Source organism: Mobula birostris, chromosome 6 (assembly GCF_030028105.1).
Source record: "Mobula birostris isolate sMobBir1 chromosome 6, sMobBir1.hap1, whole genome shotgun sequence".
In the NCBI taxonomy this organism is placed as follows: domain Eukaryota; kingdom Metazoa; phylum Chordata; class Chondrichthyes; order Myliobatiformes; family Myliobatidae; genus Mobula; species Mobula birostris.
The window spans coordinates 41,743,732-41,762,456 of record NC_092375.1 but is presented as its reverse complement, the minus strand read 5'-3'; the positions used below and the strand labels follow the sequence as shown (position 1 = coordinate 41,762,456).

Here is an 18,725-nt window from a genome sequence, read left to right as displayed (position 1 = left end):
TTGATAACAATAGACAGTGTAGAAATTTCTGAAATTAGTAGCAATTTCAAGAGTTTGCACAATCATCTGATACATAAAGGAGATAATTTATATTTTTTATTTATACTTGGAAGATCTGCTGGAGGGCTAGCATTTATTAACGGACATTCAAAGGTGTTGGTAAACCATTTCCTCAACCACTACACTCCCTTTGTTGAAGGTATTCCAAGTGTCGTTGTGTTTGACATTCTAAAGTTTAGATCCAATGACATTGAAGGAACAGCAATATTTTCCAGGTCAGAATGGCATGCGGAAGTAGAAACATAAGCAGAAGGGTGAGGCATGGGGCAGGGGGGTGAGGGGGAGTGGGTTGTTTGCACCTACAATGGGTACTATTTTTATGTACCTGCTGCCCTTTTCAGAATTATATATCCTCGGGTAGCTGTGGCAGTGCAATTCTGAAATGAGCTGCACTGTAGCAACAAAGTACCTGTGTTAGAGATTGTGTATGTGTAGAGTGGTTATCCACAATATTTTCAGTGTAAAGGGGTGAATAAAGGATAATCAAATGGAGGGCCTTGTTCTGGATGCAACTTGGAACTCAGGGAGGTTCTTAGAGTCCCCAATAACAACATGTGAAGGAAGCGTGTCCAGATGCAGCTCCTGACAGACCTTATGACGGCATTGGAGATGCACATAGATTCACTTTGGAGCATCTGCAGTGTTGAGAATATTGTGGATAACATGCCTAGTGAGTTAATCACACCACAGTGTAAGGTTCATAGGAAAGACAAAGACAAGGACCAACAGGTGGAACAGTAGCAGGAAGTTAGTGCAGGAGATATACCACTCCAAATCAGATATACCACTTTGGATACTGTTGGGGGAGATGGCTCATTAGGAGAAGGCAACAACAGTGAAAACTATGGCGCTGTGGGTATCTCTGCTGCACAAAAGGGCAGAAAACAGACAGAGCTGTAGTGCTAGGGGATTCCATAGTAAGTGAAACAGACAGGAGCTTCTGTGCCTGAAAACAAGACTCCTCATTGGTGGGTTGCCTTCAGGTACATGGGTCAGGGATTTAGGTAGCAGCTGCAGAATATCAAAAAAAACAGGAACTGTCACTTGGTGTGATTCACGAAGACACCCAGGAGAAAGGAAAAATGTGGGATAAGGTCCTACAAGTTGAATTTAGGGACCTATGAGACACATTCGAAAGTAGGACCTCAAAGGTCCTCGGGATTTCTACCTGTGTCATGTGTACAGTAGAAATAGCAAAATAGTTGGGATAAATATGTGCTTTGAGCCATAGTGTAGGAGAGAGGATTTCAGATCCCTTGGGCATTGGAACTAGTTCTTGGAGGGGTGAGGGACCAGTACAAACCAGACAGTCTACACCTGGGTAGGACCATTGTCAGAGAAGGATTGTTTGTTGGTCTTATTTGAGTGTGTTTAATCTAATATGGCAGGGGCATGGGAATCCATGCAGAAAGTCAGAGGAAAGCAATGTAGAGACCAATGTTTTGCCAGATGAAGTGAAAACCTTGCAAGCCAAGGTTAATGTCGACTCGTGCTACCATCAAATGTGATGTCCAATAGGAAAGCTGACCCACCTTACAACGTACTAATCAGAGGAGTGCTGCTGAAAAGGGTCTTTTGATGAGGGAAATGACTGGTATTTTCTGTTACAACGGTGGAGAGGATGGACATCGAGTGAAGGACAGGAAAACCTTGGGTAAGTAACCCAGCGGTTGCTTGAACAGAAAAGGACATCCGGACACCTCGGAGGGATCCAGTCAGGGAATAGCCTGGCATCTCAAAGAAAACACGTTCCAGTCAATGTATCAAGAGAAACGCTAAAGTGCAAAGTCCTATTCCTAAAGGTTTCACAAGACCAAGCTTAGATGTATCCATATGGATTGAGCATAGCGCCATACCTGACACAGGTCTCAAGTTATTCTACTCTACAGATCCTCTTACACCGGTATCTAACATACTAACCATTCCTTAATGGGACAGACTGGAGTTCAGGAACAAAGTTTTGTACAGGGTTTTGTCTCCTCCAGACAGACTTCGATGTTCCCAGTTGGTTTTGTCTGAGAAGTACTGGAGGATTGTACTGAAGCCCCTTCTTGATGACTCATGTCATTTGGGGTTTGACAAGACCTATGGATTGGTCCAAGATCAATTCTATTGTCCCAAATGAAGCCAGATGTTGAAGAATACTGTTAGTTAATGCATCCGATGTATTTAGAAGAAGACACTGCCTCTGAGAGTTGCTCCATTACCTCATTTACAAAGTACGAGACCACTGGATTTAGTGTTTATAGATTTCCTCTCTGTAGAGCCTGATTCCAGTAACGCTGCAAATGTCTTGGTCATCACGGATCACTACACCAGATATGCTCAAGCCTTCCCCACTAAGGATCAGAGAGCATCCACAGTTGCCAAAGTATTATGGGAATACTTTGTTTATTAGGGCCTCCAAAGAAGGATACACAGTGATCAGGGAAGGGATTTTGAGAGTCAGCTCATACATGAGTTACTGAACTTGCTTGGAATTGAGAAGTCGAGGACCATGTCCTATCACTCTCAGGGTAATCCCCAGCCTGAAAGGTTCAACTGGACATTGTTAGACATGCTTAGAACCTGGATGCCAACAAGTGAGATCAGCATATTGGGCATTTGGTACAGTACCACAACTGTACACACAATGAAGCTACTGGCTACTCGCCATACTATTTCATGTTTGGGTGCAAAGGAAGATTGCCTGAAGATCTATATTTTGGAACCGGCAGTGAAGACTTGCACAGAAGATGCATCATCTCAAGTGTGTGTCTAACATGAGGAAAGAACTGCAAAAAACTTGCGAGCTAGCAACACACACATAATGCTGGAGGAACTTAGCAGGCCAGGCAGCACCTATGGAAAAAAGTACAGTCGACGTTTTGGGCTGAAACATCGAGTGTTATGAGCTAGCAACGGTTTCTTCTACCAAGGAAACCAAAGGAGATATGATCAAAAGATTAGCTTCACTCAACTAATATCTGAAGACAGAATTTTAATAAGAAATTTAGGGCTACCAGGAAAGCATAAGTTGGCCGACCGCTGGGTGTCTGCACCTTACGTTGTGGAGAGCCAGATGCCAAATTTACCAGTGTTCCAGGTGAAGCCAGAGGATGGGAATGGTCCTGTTAAATTCTCCATTGGAATCACCTTCTACCCCCAGGGCAGGAAGTATGTGTTAACCCAGAGCCACACATGGATCCTTCACCTATTAGGAGAACACCGCACAGAAGGAGGAGAACAGGAATGCAACCAGCGGACAATAGTGGGATTTCAGTGGAAAGGCGTGAAGAGGGACCAACTACTGAATACTGTACAAACTCAGAGGATGAGGAAATAGGAGTGTGGTATGCTTTATCTTATGCAAACTCCTCAAGTATTGATGAAGAGATTTCTCAATCTTACAGCCTTGACTCAAATGTAACAGGAAGGACTACCACTGCCACACACATGAAAGGGAGGAGCACATGAGGGAATCTCTATTCCCTATTCCCTTTTCCCTCTCTCGCCTTATCTCCTCACCGACCCATTGCCTCCCTCTGATGATCCTTCCCCCTTCTTCTTTCTTCCATGGCCTTCAGTCCTCTCCTGTTAGATTCCCCCTTCCCTAGCCTTGTATCTCTTTCACCAATCAACTTCCCAGCTCTTCACTTCACCCCTCCCAGTTTTACCTGTCATCTAACAACACACATCAAAGTTGCTGGTGAACGCAGCAGGCCAGGCAGCATCTCTAGGAAGAGGTACAGTCGACGTTTCAGGCAGAGACCCTTCGTCAGGACTAACTGAAAGAAAAGCTAGTAAGAGATTTGAAAGTGGGGGGGGGGAGATCCAAAATGATAGGAGAAGACAGGAGTGGAGGGATGGAGCCAAGAGCTGGACGGGCGATTGGCAAAAGGGATATGACAGGATCATGGGACAGGAGGCCTAGGGAGAAAGAAAAGGGGGGGGGGGGGGAAAACCAGAGGATGGGCAAAGTGTATAGTGAGGGGGACAGAGGGAGAAAAAGGAGAGAGAGAAACAGGAGAGAGAGAAAAAAAGAATATGTGTATGTATATAAATAAATAAATAACGGACGGGGTACGAGAAGGAGGTGGGGCATTAGCGAAAGTTTGAGAAGTCAATGTTCATGCCATCAGGTTGGAGGCTACCCAGACGGAATATAAGGTGTTGTTCCTCCAACCTGAGTGTGGCTTCATCTTTACAGTAGAGGAGGCCGTGGATAGACATACCAGAATGGGAATGGGACATGGAATTAAAATGTGTGTCCACTGGAAGATCCTGCTTTCTGTGGCAGACAGAGCATAGGTGTTCAGCGAAACCAGTCTGCGTCGGGTCTCGCCAATATATAGAAGGCCACATCGGGAGCACTGGACGCAGTATATCACCCCAGTCGACTCACAGGTGAAGTGTCGCCTCACCTGGAAGGACTGTCTGGGGCCCTGGATGGTAGCAAGGGAGGAAGTGTAAAGGCATGTGTAGCACTTGTTCCGCTTACAAGGGTAAGTGCCAGGAGGGAGATCGGTGGGGTTGTTGGAATGTTGTGCCAGCCAATCAGCATTGAGGGATGGGTGATAAGGTTCTAGAGAGCTGGGCGGGAAGAGATTTCTGAAAGACAGTAGTCTGGTCTGAGGCTTTTTAGTGGGAGGAACGGGGAGAAGAGCACCCAGAGAAGACGCCTGAAGGATCCCATCCAAAAGGGAGACCTGAATGCAAGGAGTGCTTCATGAGGCAGAGATTTCCAAGAAGGGAATCTTCTGTCTGTGGTTGGTGATGAGAATTCTGCACCATGAATAAAGCAATACACCCAACTACTACAGAAATGAGCTCCAACATTTATGTGCACATTCAGGCTGATTTAACTGTAATGGACCCTTGTATTTTTATTTTTCTTTCTCTGTTAACTGTTTCATAAAGTTGAAAATTGGTAAATATACTTTCCTTATAACTTTATGCTGGTGTACGATCTGTCATCTCTGGGCTATCAATAACCGTGGGCAGTATTCATACAGCATTCGCTCAAATCAAGGTTCTTTTAATTGGAACATCCCGACATTCCTGTTTGGTTGAACCCTAAATCATACTGATCCTAGACGTGTTTTGCTTATGAAAGGTGCCCTTCTCACCACTGAGTCATGTGGCTGTTAGCAGAGTGAGCTAACGTGCTAAGTTGATGGACGAACCCCGGTAAGAGGGTTACATTCATCTGTAAAATGATTGATGAGTAAGTAAACAGCCAAATTTCTTTGAAAATTATCATTAATTTTCTCTTCTTCAGAAGTTAATAAAAAATCAACGCACTCAAGTTCTGCTCAACAAACAGAGACAGACACATGTAGCCTCAAAAGATCTGGTGGCCCAACACAGAAGGAAGTGTTCCCTCAATGTCAGTATTCCAATACAGGTAAAATAATTTGAAATTTATTTGGACACCACCATATTATTGTCAGGACTTAGTATTCTCCTAGAAAGATGAAAACTCATCTATTTAACTGGATAGCTATAACTTTGACAGACATGACTATGCAGCATGTTTTAAGAAATTAAAAGAAATATTGGATCTTGCAGAGTAATGATATTAAAACTGCCAGTATTGGTTATTACTCTGGTGGAAGCATTGTGGCTTGCAATCCATCCACCATAGGCTACCATGTGAACCATACACTAAACTCAAACAGGAACTCCCAAAGCTGTGATCTTTACCATCAGCAAGCAAATACAACACCAGCACAAGTAGATTCCCCTAAAGCCACACACTGCTTTGATTTGGAAATATATCACTAGTCCTGGCCTTGCAAATGAGGTTTGGATCCCAAAATATACAAATATATGAAAGAATTTGTGATCTCTATGCAGATGTATATGGAAATATGTGAATGTAGGACTTGTCATCAACAGTTCACTCTAAGACTACATGCCACACACCAAACTAGACTCTGTGTGGAATTCAGAGAGGAAACAGAAACTTGGGCGAATTGTCCAATATTTATAAACTCACCAGATCCAAAAAGGTGAAAGCTATCTTTTGTTGATATTCTTGGAAATGAATCGTTGTCAGAATGTCATAAAATAAGAATATGGTCATTTTAGAATACTCTGAGATAGATTATTAGAACAAAAAAGATCTTAAATTTTCACAAGACTTTTAATTGTCCCTAATAGCTGGTCGGTTTGGATTTTTGAAAGTCATTTCTTTAGGTTTTTAAAGCAAGCACTTTATTTAAAGCATGAATATTACTTTGAAGACAGTAGCTTTATAATAAAATCATAGAGCATAATCATACAGCACAGAAATGGGTCCTTCGGCCCAACTGGTCCATCCCAACCAACTTTACAGGGCCCTGTATGATTTGTTCTGAACGATTCTATGATTCTATAATTTATCCACATTATATTGACTTCCTTAAGGTTGTTATAGCCAGGTGTGGTAATGGGGACCAGCTCCCACTACCTATTAAATGATCCCAAAGGCATGCACCTCAAGTAGCCTCTGACAACAAAGTCCAGCTCCTGGCCTCCACGTGTGGCTTAGCTCCTAAGTCTGGTGAAAATGTTTCTACTGACAGGAGAAGGGGAAAGGGTGGGTTACAGGTGCCTTAAAACCAGTAACTTTGTGCAGATGGGGCTTGTTAACCATGGTTGGCAGCTCCTCTAGGAAAAGGAAAACTCTGATCTCAAACCTCTGCTGCCTTGCAGCTATACCCACTCTTGGGGAAAGCTTCGGGAGTAAACCCTAGGGAAAAATCCAGAGCTGGAGTCCCTAAGGCAGTCCTAAATTGAGTTCAATGTTGACTGGCAACTCCTGTGACACTTCAGGTACCAACATGTACCAGTCTCTGCTGTTCCTTTGAGTTCATCAGATGCTTGGGGGAGGGGGGAGGGTTTGCTACAGCCCTGGGTTGCGTATCTAGACAACTGGGACACAATTCCACTGTCAACTCTGACCAACGGAGGCCCTCACCTCATATACTCACTTATCACCTTGAAGCCTCATTTTGTTTTCCTCACAACTTACATTTCCACCAAGTTGCATATGATTAGCAAACATTTATATATTACATTTAGTTCCCTTATACAATTATTGATATATGTTGTTTACCAGCAGAGCCCAAACTCTGATCTGTTTGGTATTGATCCACTTATTCTTCCTCTCTGTTTCCTGGTTAACAACCAATTTTCAGTCAATTCAGTGTATTGCCTCCAATCGCATGTACTTTCATTTTGAAAACTAACCTCTCAGCTGGAACTTATACAGTTTTGTGTTAAATTAGCATTGAAGTTGTATGATCTTGATTTAAAAACATTGAGTTTCTGCTGCTTCAGGAATCCTAAGAAGACACAATTGGAAACCAGTGGTTAAGGAGCAGACAGGCAATATAATATTTAAATGCAATGGCACTTCTGGCCAAGGAGGTTAGAACTTAACCTTGTATTTTTTATTTCAAAGCTTTATCTCTCTCCTCATTTTATGTCTCTCCCTATATATCACCCTTTCCACCTCCCCTCTTGGTAGAATCATCTGGATTTGTTCTACACCTGTCCATTCACCTCCTTCCTTGCCTTCATTCAGGGCCCCAAACAGTCCTTCCAGGGGTGGGAACACTTCACTTATGAATCTTTTGGGGTGGTCTACTGTATCTGGTGCTCTCTACTTTGGTGGGACCCGACATAGATTGGGGGACTGCTTTAGTGAGCACCTTCACTCCATCCACAAAAAACAGGATTTCAGGGTGGCCAACCATTTTAATTCGAATCCCCATTCCCATTCTGATATGTCATCCTCTTCTGCTACAATGAGGCCACTCTCAGGCTGGAGGAGCAACACCTTATACTCTGGCTCGGTAATCCCCAAACTGATGGCATGAATATTGATTTCTGTAGCTTCTGATAATTGTTTGCCCCTCCCCCTTCCCTCTTTTTCTATATCCTTCCCTGGTTCCCTCTTGTCTTCTCAGCTGTATATTATCTCCCCCTGGTGCCCCTCCTCTTTCCCTTTCTCACATGGTCCACTCTCCTTTCCTATCAGATTCCTTTACTTTTTCCACCTATCACTTCACAGCTTCATACCATCCACCTCCCCTACCCATCTGACTTCACCTATCACCTTCTAGCTTGTGCTCCTTTCCACCCCCACCCCCTACACCTTATTACTGCACCTTCCCCCTTTCTTTCCTGTTCTGATGAAGGATCCCAGCCCGAAATGTCGACTGTTTGTTCATTTCCACGGATGCTGCCTGACCTACTGAGTTCCTCCAGTATGTTGTGTGCGTTGCTCTGGATTTCCAGAATCTGTAGAATCTCTTGTTTATTTAAATGTCACTGTACTTCTTCAGGAACAAGAAGAATGATAACTGATGTTACTTTTGTCCTTTCCTTCAGAATCTTGACAACAAAGGAACAAGATGATGAACAGCATTAAACATAGAAATATGACCAAGATTCTTTCTGTTTCTTCATCATTTAATAGAAACCATCCTACAAAGAATTACTGAACAAGACTTGACCTCTCAGAAACCGAACAACTGTTGGTCCTTGCACAAACCACTTTCCATTCCGGTAAATGAATTGAAAGACATTGGGACAAGTTAGTATCAAACTCTTGTAATTTCATATTTTAAACTTAATTAAGATTTGAGCTAAACTATATTTACCTACACTGTAGGTAGTGATTGATATTGCAGAAATTTATAGCTTGAAAGCAAAAATAGGCTTTAGATATACAGTTATAATGTAAAAAGGCAGATACAAAGACAGAACAGGACATAGCAATAAAAAAAGACACAAGTGGATTCCAAACTAAAATTGAATGTGTGATAATTAATTGTGTAGAATATGGGAAAGAACAATGAGAGTGGTTTCTATTAATTATAATATAAAGCCATATAAAATCATAGAATAGGGATTATCTGGCTGTAGTGGTTTCAGGAAAATAAGCAAAAATGGTTGATTTCCCAACCATTAACTACTGGACAAAGCTAGAGAAATTCACCAGGTCAAGCAGCATCAGTTGATGGGGAAAAGGAGCTATTGAAGTTTTGTATTTGGACACTGCAGCAGGAGGAGAGGGAAGATGCATTTTGACTGAGACTACCAGCTTTGTTTCTCTTGTTCTTAGCTCCCTTCTCAGGTTTCACTCCTCCTCGGATGTTCATTCAGATACATTCCATTCCTTTGCAGTCAAATGAACGAATTTTGATAGTTGAGAACAGTAGCTAATGCACTGTACAATACGTCATGGACTAAATCAGGGATAAACTTGTTGGAACATATACCTAAACGCATGCTTTGCCCTGTATTTTGAAAGAATTGGAATGTATAGATAATTTAAATTCATATTTGATCAAGAAGAAAGAAGCATGAGGCTGCAAATTTCAATAAGCAATAATTCTGAATTCCAATACTTACCTAAAAACAAAATATTTATTTATTGGAATACAAGATGAAATTGCTGGAAGTAATCAACATGTGAAACATTTTTTCCCAGAGTGAAGGCGAATTGGGGAGAAGTGAAAGACAGACAGGTTTTCAGATGCAGAGAATGTGTGGAAGGGTAGTGTTCGCTCCAGCCACCTCCCCCATTCTTTCTTTTTCTTTGCAGCTCTAAACTTGTTTAACTCTTCCAACCTCAAGTGGAAAGGTTATTAATTTTCAACATTTTCTGTTTATTCCTCATTGTCTTGCTATAATTACTGCCACTGATTCTGAGGTAATTTGTTCAAAAGGCTTCTAGTCTTCTTGCTATAATGTAAAGGATTTGGAGATATTTCTGAGATTCTAATTACATTATGCAAATCTTTCCTTTTTATAAGTAAATGGAATGGTGGAATACAAACCAGAAGAGTTGCCAGGTAATGAAAGTAACATCATATTCCACAAAAGCCTGGTACTTGATGCTGCTAGCCAGCCAAGGAAAGAGAAGGTCAAACTTCCATCGGCTATTTTGAGCTCAAAGCCTTTTTCACAACCTAATAAGAAGGTAAGAGTTTTAGTAAACATCATAAATGATAGTCCCAAGGTTAAAAGAGTGTTTAGTTCCGAAAAATTGTTCGTAACCCAAACTTGCTTGTAAGTCAGAAATGAACAAAAACAGCTGTGGTAGGAGAGTAGCAGACGTGGGAAGAGTGGCTATCATCTGGCCTCACTGACACAGTAAGTGAATTAGCCTGGTCAATGATCACAACTCTGCTCAGCTCAACCAAGCCCCTGATAGCTCTGGCTTAGGGATGGGGGTGCAGGGTTTGGAAATGGCACTATGGAAATGCCCTGTTCTCACCTGACAAAAGAGGCCTGCAGTCCCACAACTGCTGGAAAATCCAACCCCATCCATCCCTCCAATCTCCCAACTGCTCATTTGTATGTATGGGTTAAGTCTGGTTTTCACAACCTGGAGCAGACCTTTATCAATATCATTGATCTTTATACCAAAGGAATAGTGAGATGATCTTTGTCAAGAATGTAAATAATAAATCTTTTAATTATGTTAAACATGCTTCCATATATTTCTCAATCTGTTTACAGCCTTCTAAATGGTTGATTACACTCCTTGAAGTTAAATTACCAAGACTGGCTGCCTCAACCTTAATATCAATGTACAATAGCTCCATTTTGTTGTCCATTTTGCTAAGGAATCCCTCAGCTATTTGCACCCCAAAGGCTTATCTTCCTGCTCCTAAGCAGTTACCTGGGGGGTTAAACCATAGGATATAGGAACAGAATTAAGCCATTCTGCCTGCTGTGTCTGCTCCACCATTCCATCATGGTTGACTTATTATCCCTCTCAATCCCATTATCCTGCCTTCTCCCTGTAACCATTGATGCCCTTACAAGCTCCACTTTAAATATACTCATTGACTTGGCCTTTACAGATGTATGTGGCAATGAATTCCATAGATGCACTACCCTTTGGCTAAAGAAATTACTCCTCTTCTGTGTTCTAAACGGATGACCATCTATTCCAAGGCTGTGCCCTCTGGTATTAGACACCCACTATAAGAAACATTCTCCCTACATCCATTCTATCCAGACCTTTCAATAGGTTTCAATGAGATCACCCCTCATTCTTCTAACTCCTGTGAGTATAGGCTCAGAACCATCAAATGCTTTTCATAGATTAACCCTTTCATTCTCAGAATCATTCTTGTGAATCTCTTCTGGGCCCTCTCCAATGCCAGTACATCTTTTCTTCGATAAGGTGCCCAAAACTGCTCAAAATACTCCAAGTGCAATCTGGCCAATGTTTTATAAAGCCTTAGCACTGCATCCATGCCCTTATGCTCTAGTCCTCTCAAAATGAATGCTAACATTGCACCTGCCTTCCTTACCACTGACAGAACCTGCAAGCTAACCGTTAGGGTTTCCTTAACCTTTCCTTTACCTAAGAAAAGATGTACTGGTATTTGCACCTCTGATTTTTGAATTTTCTCCCCATTTAGAAAATAGTCTATGCCCTTATTACTTCTACCAAAGTGCATGGCCATCCACTTGCTTACACTATACGGTCGCACTCCTTATCCGCGAGTACCGCATGCACGAATTCAGCCAACTGTGGATCGAGAGAACCCAGAAATGCTCTTCCAGCACTTGTTGTTCAAACATGTACAGACTTATTTTTTCTTGTCATTATTCCCTAAACAGTGCAGTATAACAACTATTTTACATAGCATTTACATTGTATTAGGTATTATAAGTAATCTAGAGATGATTTAAAGTATACGGGAGGATGTGCGTAGGTTATCATGGATCGGGATCGAAAAAGAACCAGAAGTTCTCTTACTAAGTCAGTCGGAACAGGTACATCCGGTATTATTTAGCGTCAGTCAAACGTTTGTCTTAGTATATAGTATATATTTTACCTTTCTATGCATATAAAACACTTAAGAAACGTATGTTTCAGCGCCGGACTCAGAAACGAAAATTCCCGAGTTCGATCCAGTGACAGACCGCTCCCTTGCACGCCCTCCATCTGTTCCCGGTTGATGTGAAGGATCAAAAACCCAAAACCCCAAAGCCATCAATTCCACCATCCAAATCATGGACAGATAACGTGAAAAGGAGCAGTCCCAACACTGATCCGTGCAGAGCACCACTAGTCAACAGCAACCGACCAGGAGAAGCCCCCTTTATTCCAAATCTTTGCCTTCTGCCAATTAGCCAATCTTCCATCCATGCTAGTATCTTTCCTGTAAGACCATGTGCTCTTGTCTTGTTAAGCATTCTCATGTGTGGTACCTTGTCAAAGGTCTTCTGAAAATTCAAATAAACGACATCAACTGACTCACCTTTGTCTATCCTGCCTGTTATTTCCTCAAAGAATTCCAACAGATTGGTCATGCAAGATTTCCCTTTTAGGACACCATGCTGATTTTGGCCTATTTTATCATGTGCCTTCAAGTACCCCAAAACCTCATTTTTGATAATGGATTCCAACATCTTCTCAACCACTGATGTGAGACTAACTGGACTATAACTTCCTTTCATCTGCTTCCTCCCTTCTTAAAGAATGGAGTGACATTTACAATTTTCCAGTCCTCCAACATCAAGCCAGAATCTAGTATTTCTTGAAAGATCATTACTAATGCCTCCAAAATCTTTACAGCTACCTTTTTCAGAACCCTGGGGTGCAATCCATCTGGCCCAGGTGACTTACCTACCCTCAGACCTTTCATCTTCTCAAGCAACTTCTTAGTAGTAATAGCAGCTGCGCTCACTTCTACCCTATGACATTCTCAAATTTCTGGAATAATGCTCGTGTCATCCACAATGAAAAGTAATCCGAAGTATTTTTTAAGGTTGTCTGCCATTGCTACTTCTCCATCGTCATCTTTTAGCAACCTGATATCTACTCTTGTCTCTGTTTTACTCTTTATATATCTAAAAATAAACTTTGTGTATCCACTTTTATATTATTAGCAAGCTTACCTTCATATTTCATCTATTCTCTCCTGATGGTTTTTTTAGTTACCTTCTACTAGTTTTTAAAAGCTTCCCAATCTTCTAACTTGCCACAGATTTTTGCTGTATTATATACCCTCTCTTTTTCTTTTATGCTATCTTTGACCTCCCTTGTCAGCCACAGTTGTCTCTTTAGTGTATTTCTTCTTCCTGGGTTGTAATCTATCTTGCACCTCCCAAATTCCCCCAGAAACTCCAGCCATTGCTGTTCTGTTGTCATCCACACTAGTGACCCCTTCCAATCAACTGTAGCCAGCTTCTCTCTCATTCCTCTGTAATTCCCTTTACTCCACTGTAATACTGATACATCTGACTTTATATTCTCCCCTCAAACTTCAAGATGAATTCTAGCATATTATAGTCACTGTCTCCTGATGGTTTCTTTACCTTAAGCTCCCTAATCTGGTCTATTACTCAACACACAGTCGGGAATCATCTTTTTCCTAGTGGGCTCAACTACAAGCTGCTCTAAAAAGCCATCTAGTAGTTATTCTACAGATTCCCTCTCTTGGGATCCAGCACCAACCTGATTTTCCCAATTTACCTGCATATTTAGGATCTTTGGTAAAACAATGATAATCACTTACTCAAGCACAATTGTAAGCATGATGATTCTTCCCTAGTGTCATGGTCCTGATTTCAAACCTATCGCCAGTTTCAGGTTCCTCATGCTATTGTTTTCCCTCTTAATTGCCGGCCAACTTCTCAGATGATTTGGAAAGTAGAATGAAGCTAATACAATAATGGACTTCTCTAATTAAATTCTGCATTACCTTCATGTTCCAATCCTCAGCAGTCCTCAGCCAATTATGTGCTCTGACCACCATCTTTGTTCCAATGGAGGGATTACCTGCCTCATTTAAGTTATATTGTAGGTCAATGAAAATTAATCGTCAATTCTTATGCCTTTAGTGTCAGTTGAGACTGTGGTGCAAGATTCAATACAACAGCAAAATTGGCAGAAAATTTGCATCTTCTCATTCTCCAGAAGTCACTTCTGAGACTTTTTCTTCTAATTTCACCAGAGAATGAAACCTCTGCTCCTCCATTAACTTTTGAATCTTCTTCTTTAATATTAATTCTTTTTCTGAGTCCTACTTCCATCACTGCCCTGGAACATGCTGCATCATGCATGAGGATTAAGAAAGTAATGGCTCAGGTTTTCATGTGCTTAAGTAAATTGGAATAGTTAAGCAAAATATACAGTCAGAAATCAGGATATTTTGACTGTGTGGAAGTACATCCAATAATCGACTTAATTTAATGGATATTTATCCTAGCTACTTGCTATCTTCTATAGTAGAAAAATTAAAGAAAAAAGTTGATCCAAAGCAAACTAAGTTTTAACTTGAACTAAGATTTTGACAGTTTGGGACCAAATCTTTCTGACCTCAACACTATGAAACCTCAGTGATTTAATGGCTAGCTTGAGAGCAGAAGAGAAATCTGACACTAGAAGAAAGATGGCAGACACGAAAGCAGTTCATGGGTAGACATTACCAGAAAGTCTCACACATAGCCAAATCTGCTTCAAGGAACACTAGTGAAGCTAAGTTCAATGAGAAAAGCTTTCTATTGGCTCAAATTATACCTTGCACAAAGGAATATCCTCAGGAGGTAAATCTCTATTACAGAAACTTCCCATGGCAAATTCTAGGTCAATTAACTTCAGCAGCTTCATCAATGAATTTGTTTTATCACCTAAGAAATGAGAATGTACACATCAGGCACAGGTGATAAGGAGCACAATACCAATGCCAAGTAGTGACTTGGCTAAAGAGAAAAGTCTAATTCTCCTCTCTAGTCAATGGCCTTCCTGTTACCAAATACCCCACCCATCAACATCCTGAGTGTCATATTTGATCAGTAACTTAACTGTGACATAACAATACTTGCTATCTACCAACTATTAAAATGTCTGTATCCTTTACAGTTTGCAGCTATAGAAGAACCAGTCAGAAGAAAAGTCAATACCGTTTCCATTACTGGAGCTGTAGCAAGTGGTCTGTTAAAGGAACCAGTACGAGGCTTTGAGCTGTTTCCAAGGGAAATGAATTTTGGTATCCTACAAGAGGGACTCACTTATGCCTCTACTGTTACGCTGAAGAATGTCGGAATAGACTCATGCAGGTATTTCATTCTGTATGAAGCTTTCTCTTTATCAACTTCAATTTAGAACTAAATACAGATACTATAGTTTCCCTTTCTCACTTTTATATTAAAATAAGGGAACATAGAACCAGATTAATAAAACTACTTGTCTGGGACAGAAGAAAAAATACTGCATCCTAGAGGTAGAAGCAAATGCATGTAATCTCTTTGGATAAGTTTGAGTCATTATCACTTTCAACAGCATATGTGAGCATTTGCAGAGCCATGGCCTAATGAGGGACAGTCAACATGGCTTTGCCAGACGAGGTCTTACCTTACTAACTTGATCAAGATTTATGAGGAGGCTACAAAGGTGATGGATGAGGGTAGACCATAAGACAAAGGAGCAGTAGTTGGCCATTCGGCCCATTGAGTCTGCTCCGCTATTTTATCATGAGCTGATCCATTCTCCCATTTAGTCCCTCTGCCCCACCTTCTCACCATAACCTTTGATGCCCTGGCTACGCAGGTACTTATCAGTCTCTGCCTTAAATACATCCAATGACTTGGCCTCCACTGCCGCCCATGCCAACAAATTCCATAGATTCACCACCCTCTGACTAAAAAAACTTCTTCGCATTTCTGTTCTGAATAGGCGCCCTTCAATCCTTAAATCATGCCCTCTCGTACTTGACTCCCCCATCATGGGAAACAACTTTGCCACATCCACTCTGTCCATGCCTTTCAACATTCGAAATGTTTCTATGAGGTCTCCCCTCATTCTTCTAAACTCCAAGGAATGCAGTCCAAGAGCGGACAAACGGTCCTCATATGTTAACCCTCTCATTCCCAGAATCATTCTAGTGAATCTTCTCTGTACCCTCTCCAACATCAGCACATCCTTTCTTAAATAAGGAGACCAAAACTGCCCACGGTACTCCAAGTGAGGTCTCACCAGTGCCTTATAGAGCCTCAACATCACATCCCTGCTCCTATACTCTATTCCTCTAGAAATGAATGCCAACATTGCATTCGCCTTCTTCACTACCGACTCAACCTGGAGGTTAACCTTAAGGGTATCCTGTACAAGGACTCCCAAGTCCCATTGCATCTCAGAACTTTGAATTCTCTCCTTATTTAAATAATAGTCTGCCCATTTATTTCTTCTGCCAAAGTGCATAACCATACACTTTCCAACGTTGTATTTCATTTGCCACTTCTTTGCCCATTCTTCCAATCTATCCAAGTCTCTCTGTAGATTGTCTGTTTCCTCAGCACTACCGACCCCTCCACCTATCTTTGTATCATCAGCAAACTTAGCCACAAAGCCATCTATTCCATAACCCAAATCGTTGATGTACAATGTAAAAAGAAGTGGCCCCAACACGGACCCCTGTGGAACACCACTGGTAACCGGCAGCCAACCAGAATAGGATCCCTTTATTCCCACTCTCTGCTTCCTACCAATCAGCCAATGCTCTATCCATGTATGTAACTTTCCTGTAATTCCATAGACTCTTATCTTGTTAAGCAGTCTCATGTGTGGCACCTTGTCAAAGGCCTTCTGAAAATCCAGATGTACAAAATCCACTGCATCTCCCTTGTCTAGCCTACTTGTAATTTCCTCAAAAAATTGTAATAGGTTTGTCAGGCAGGATTTTCCTTTAAGGAATCCATGCTGAGTTCTGCCTATCTTGTCATATGCCTCCAGGTACTCTGTAAGCTCATCCTTGACAATCGACTCCACTAACTTCCCAACCACCGATGTCAAGCTAACAGGTCTATAATTTCCTTTTTGCTTCCTAGCCCCCTTCTTAAATCATGGAGTGGCATTTGCAATCTTCCAGTCCTCCGGAACCATGAATCTATCGACTTTTGAAAGATCATCGCTAATGCCTCCGCATTCTCCACGACTACTTCCTTCATAACACGAGGGTACATTCCATCTGGTCCAGGAGATTTATCTACCTCTAGACTATTTTCTTCCTGAGTACTTTCTTTGTCGTAATTGTGACTGCACACACTTCTCTTCCCTGCCACCCTTGAGTTTCCAGTATACTGCTGATGTCTTCCTCAGTGAAGCCTGATGCAAAATACTTATTCAGTTCCTCCGCCATCTCCTTATCTCCCATTACAATTTCTCCAGCATCATTTTCTATCGGTCCTATATCTACTCTCACCTGTCTTTTACTCTTTATATACTTGAAAAAGCTTTTAGTATCCTCTTTGATATTATTTGCTAGCTTCTTTTCATAGTTAATCTTTTCCCTCTTAATGACCTTCTTAGTTTCCTTTTGTAAGCTTTTAAAAACTTCCCAATCCTCTGTCTTCCCACAAATTTTTGCTTCCTTGTGTGCCCTCTCCTTTGCTTTAACTTTGGCTTTGACTTCTCTTGTCAGCCACGGTTGCATCTTTTTTCCATTCAAAAATTTCTTCTTTTTTGGAATATACCTGTCTTGCACCTCCTCACTTCTCGCATAAACTCCAGCCACCGCTGCTCTGCCGTCCTTCCAGCCAGTGTCCCTTTCCAGTCAACTTTGGCCAATTCCTCGCTCATGCCACTATAATTTCCTTTACCCCACTGAAATACCGACACATCAGATTTCGGCTTCTCTTTTTCTAATTTCACAGTGAACTCAATCATGTTATGATCACTGTCTCCTAAGGGTTCCCTCACCTCAATCTCTCCAATCACCTCCGGTTCATTACACAATACCCAATCCAGTACAGCCGATCCCCTAGTAGGCTCAACAACAAGCTGTTCTAAAAAGCCATCTCGCAGACATTCTACAAATTCTCGAGATCCAGTGCCGACCTGATTTTCCCAATCCACTTGCATGTTAAAATCCCCCACAATTATCATAACACTGCCCTTCCGACAAGCCTTTTTCTATTTCCTGTTGTAATTTGTAGTCCACATCACTGCAGCTGTTTGGAGGCCTGTTTATAACTGCCATCAGGGTCCTTTTACCCCTGCTATTTCTTAGCTTAACCCATAAAGATTCTGCACCTTCCGATCCTATGTCACCTCTTTCTAATAATTTGATATCATTTCTTACCAATAAAACCATGCCACCCCCTCTGCTACCTTCCTATCCTTCCAATACACCGTGTATCCTTGGACGTTCAGCTCCCAGAGACATGCATCCTTTAGCCACGTCTCAGTGATGGCCACAATATCATACCTGCCAATCTGTAGCTGTACGACAAGATCATCCACCTTATTCCTTATGCTGCGTGCATTTAAATATAACACTTTAAGACCAGTATTTGGTACTTTTTGCTTTGATTGCACTGCAACTCATCCCAATAGTTACAAATTTGCCCCATCACCTGCCTATCTTTCCTGACATCTTTACTGCTCACTATCTTAGCATTATTTCAGTTTACAGCTTCCTCCGCTCTATCATTCCAGTTCCCATCCCCCTGCCAAATTAGTTTAAACCCTCCCTAACAGCTCTATTAAACTTTCCTGCCAGGATATTGGTCCTCTTCGGGTTCAGGTGTAACCTGTCCTTTTTGAACAGGTCATACTTCCCCCAGAAGGGATCCCAATGATCCAAGAATCTGAAGCCCTGCCCCCTGCACCAGTCTCTCAGCCACGCATTCATCTGCCTGATCCTACTATTCTTGCTCTTGCT

General features: G+C 41.6%; 1 protein-coding gene across 10 annotated transcripts in view; it reads left to right on the top strand.

Moving 5' to 3' along the window:
• Positions 1–18,725, top strand: part of spag17 (sperm associated antigen 17) — a 287,464-nt gene that overhangs the window by 260,688 nt on the left and 8,051 nt on the right. For 8 of the 10 annotated variants that reach the window (XM_072260331.1, XM_072260332.1, XM_072260334.1 and 5 more), the window contains 4 exons: positions 5,321–5,446; positions 8,510–8,626; positions 9,852–10,018; positions 14,927–15,123. In XM_072260331.1, coding sequence (XP_072116432.1) covers positions 5,321–5,446; positions 8,510–8,626; positions 9,852–10,018; positions 14,927–15,123 — 607 coding nt within the window. Of the gene's footprint in view, positions 1–5,320; positions 5,447–8,421; positions 8,478–8,509; positions 8,627–9,851; positions 10,019–14,926; positions 15,124–18,725 lie in introns of those variants that run through there. The other 2 variants (XM_072260333.1, XM_072260337.1) reach the window with 2 other exon arrangements.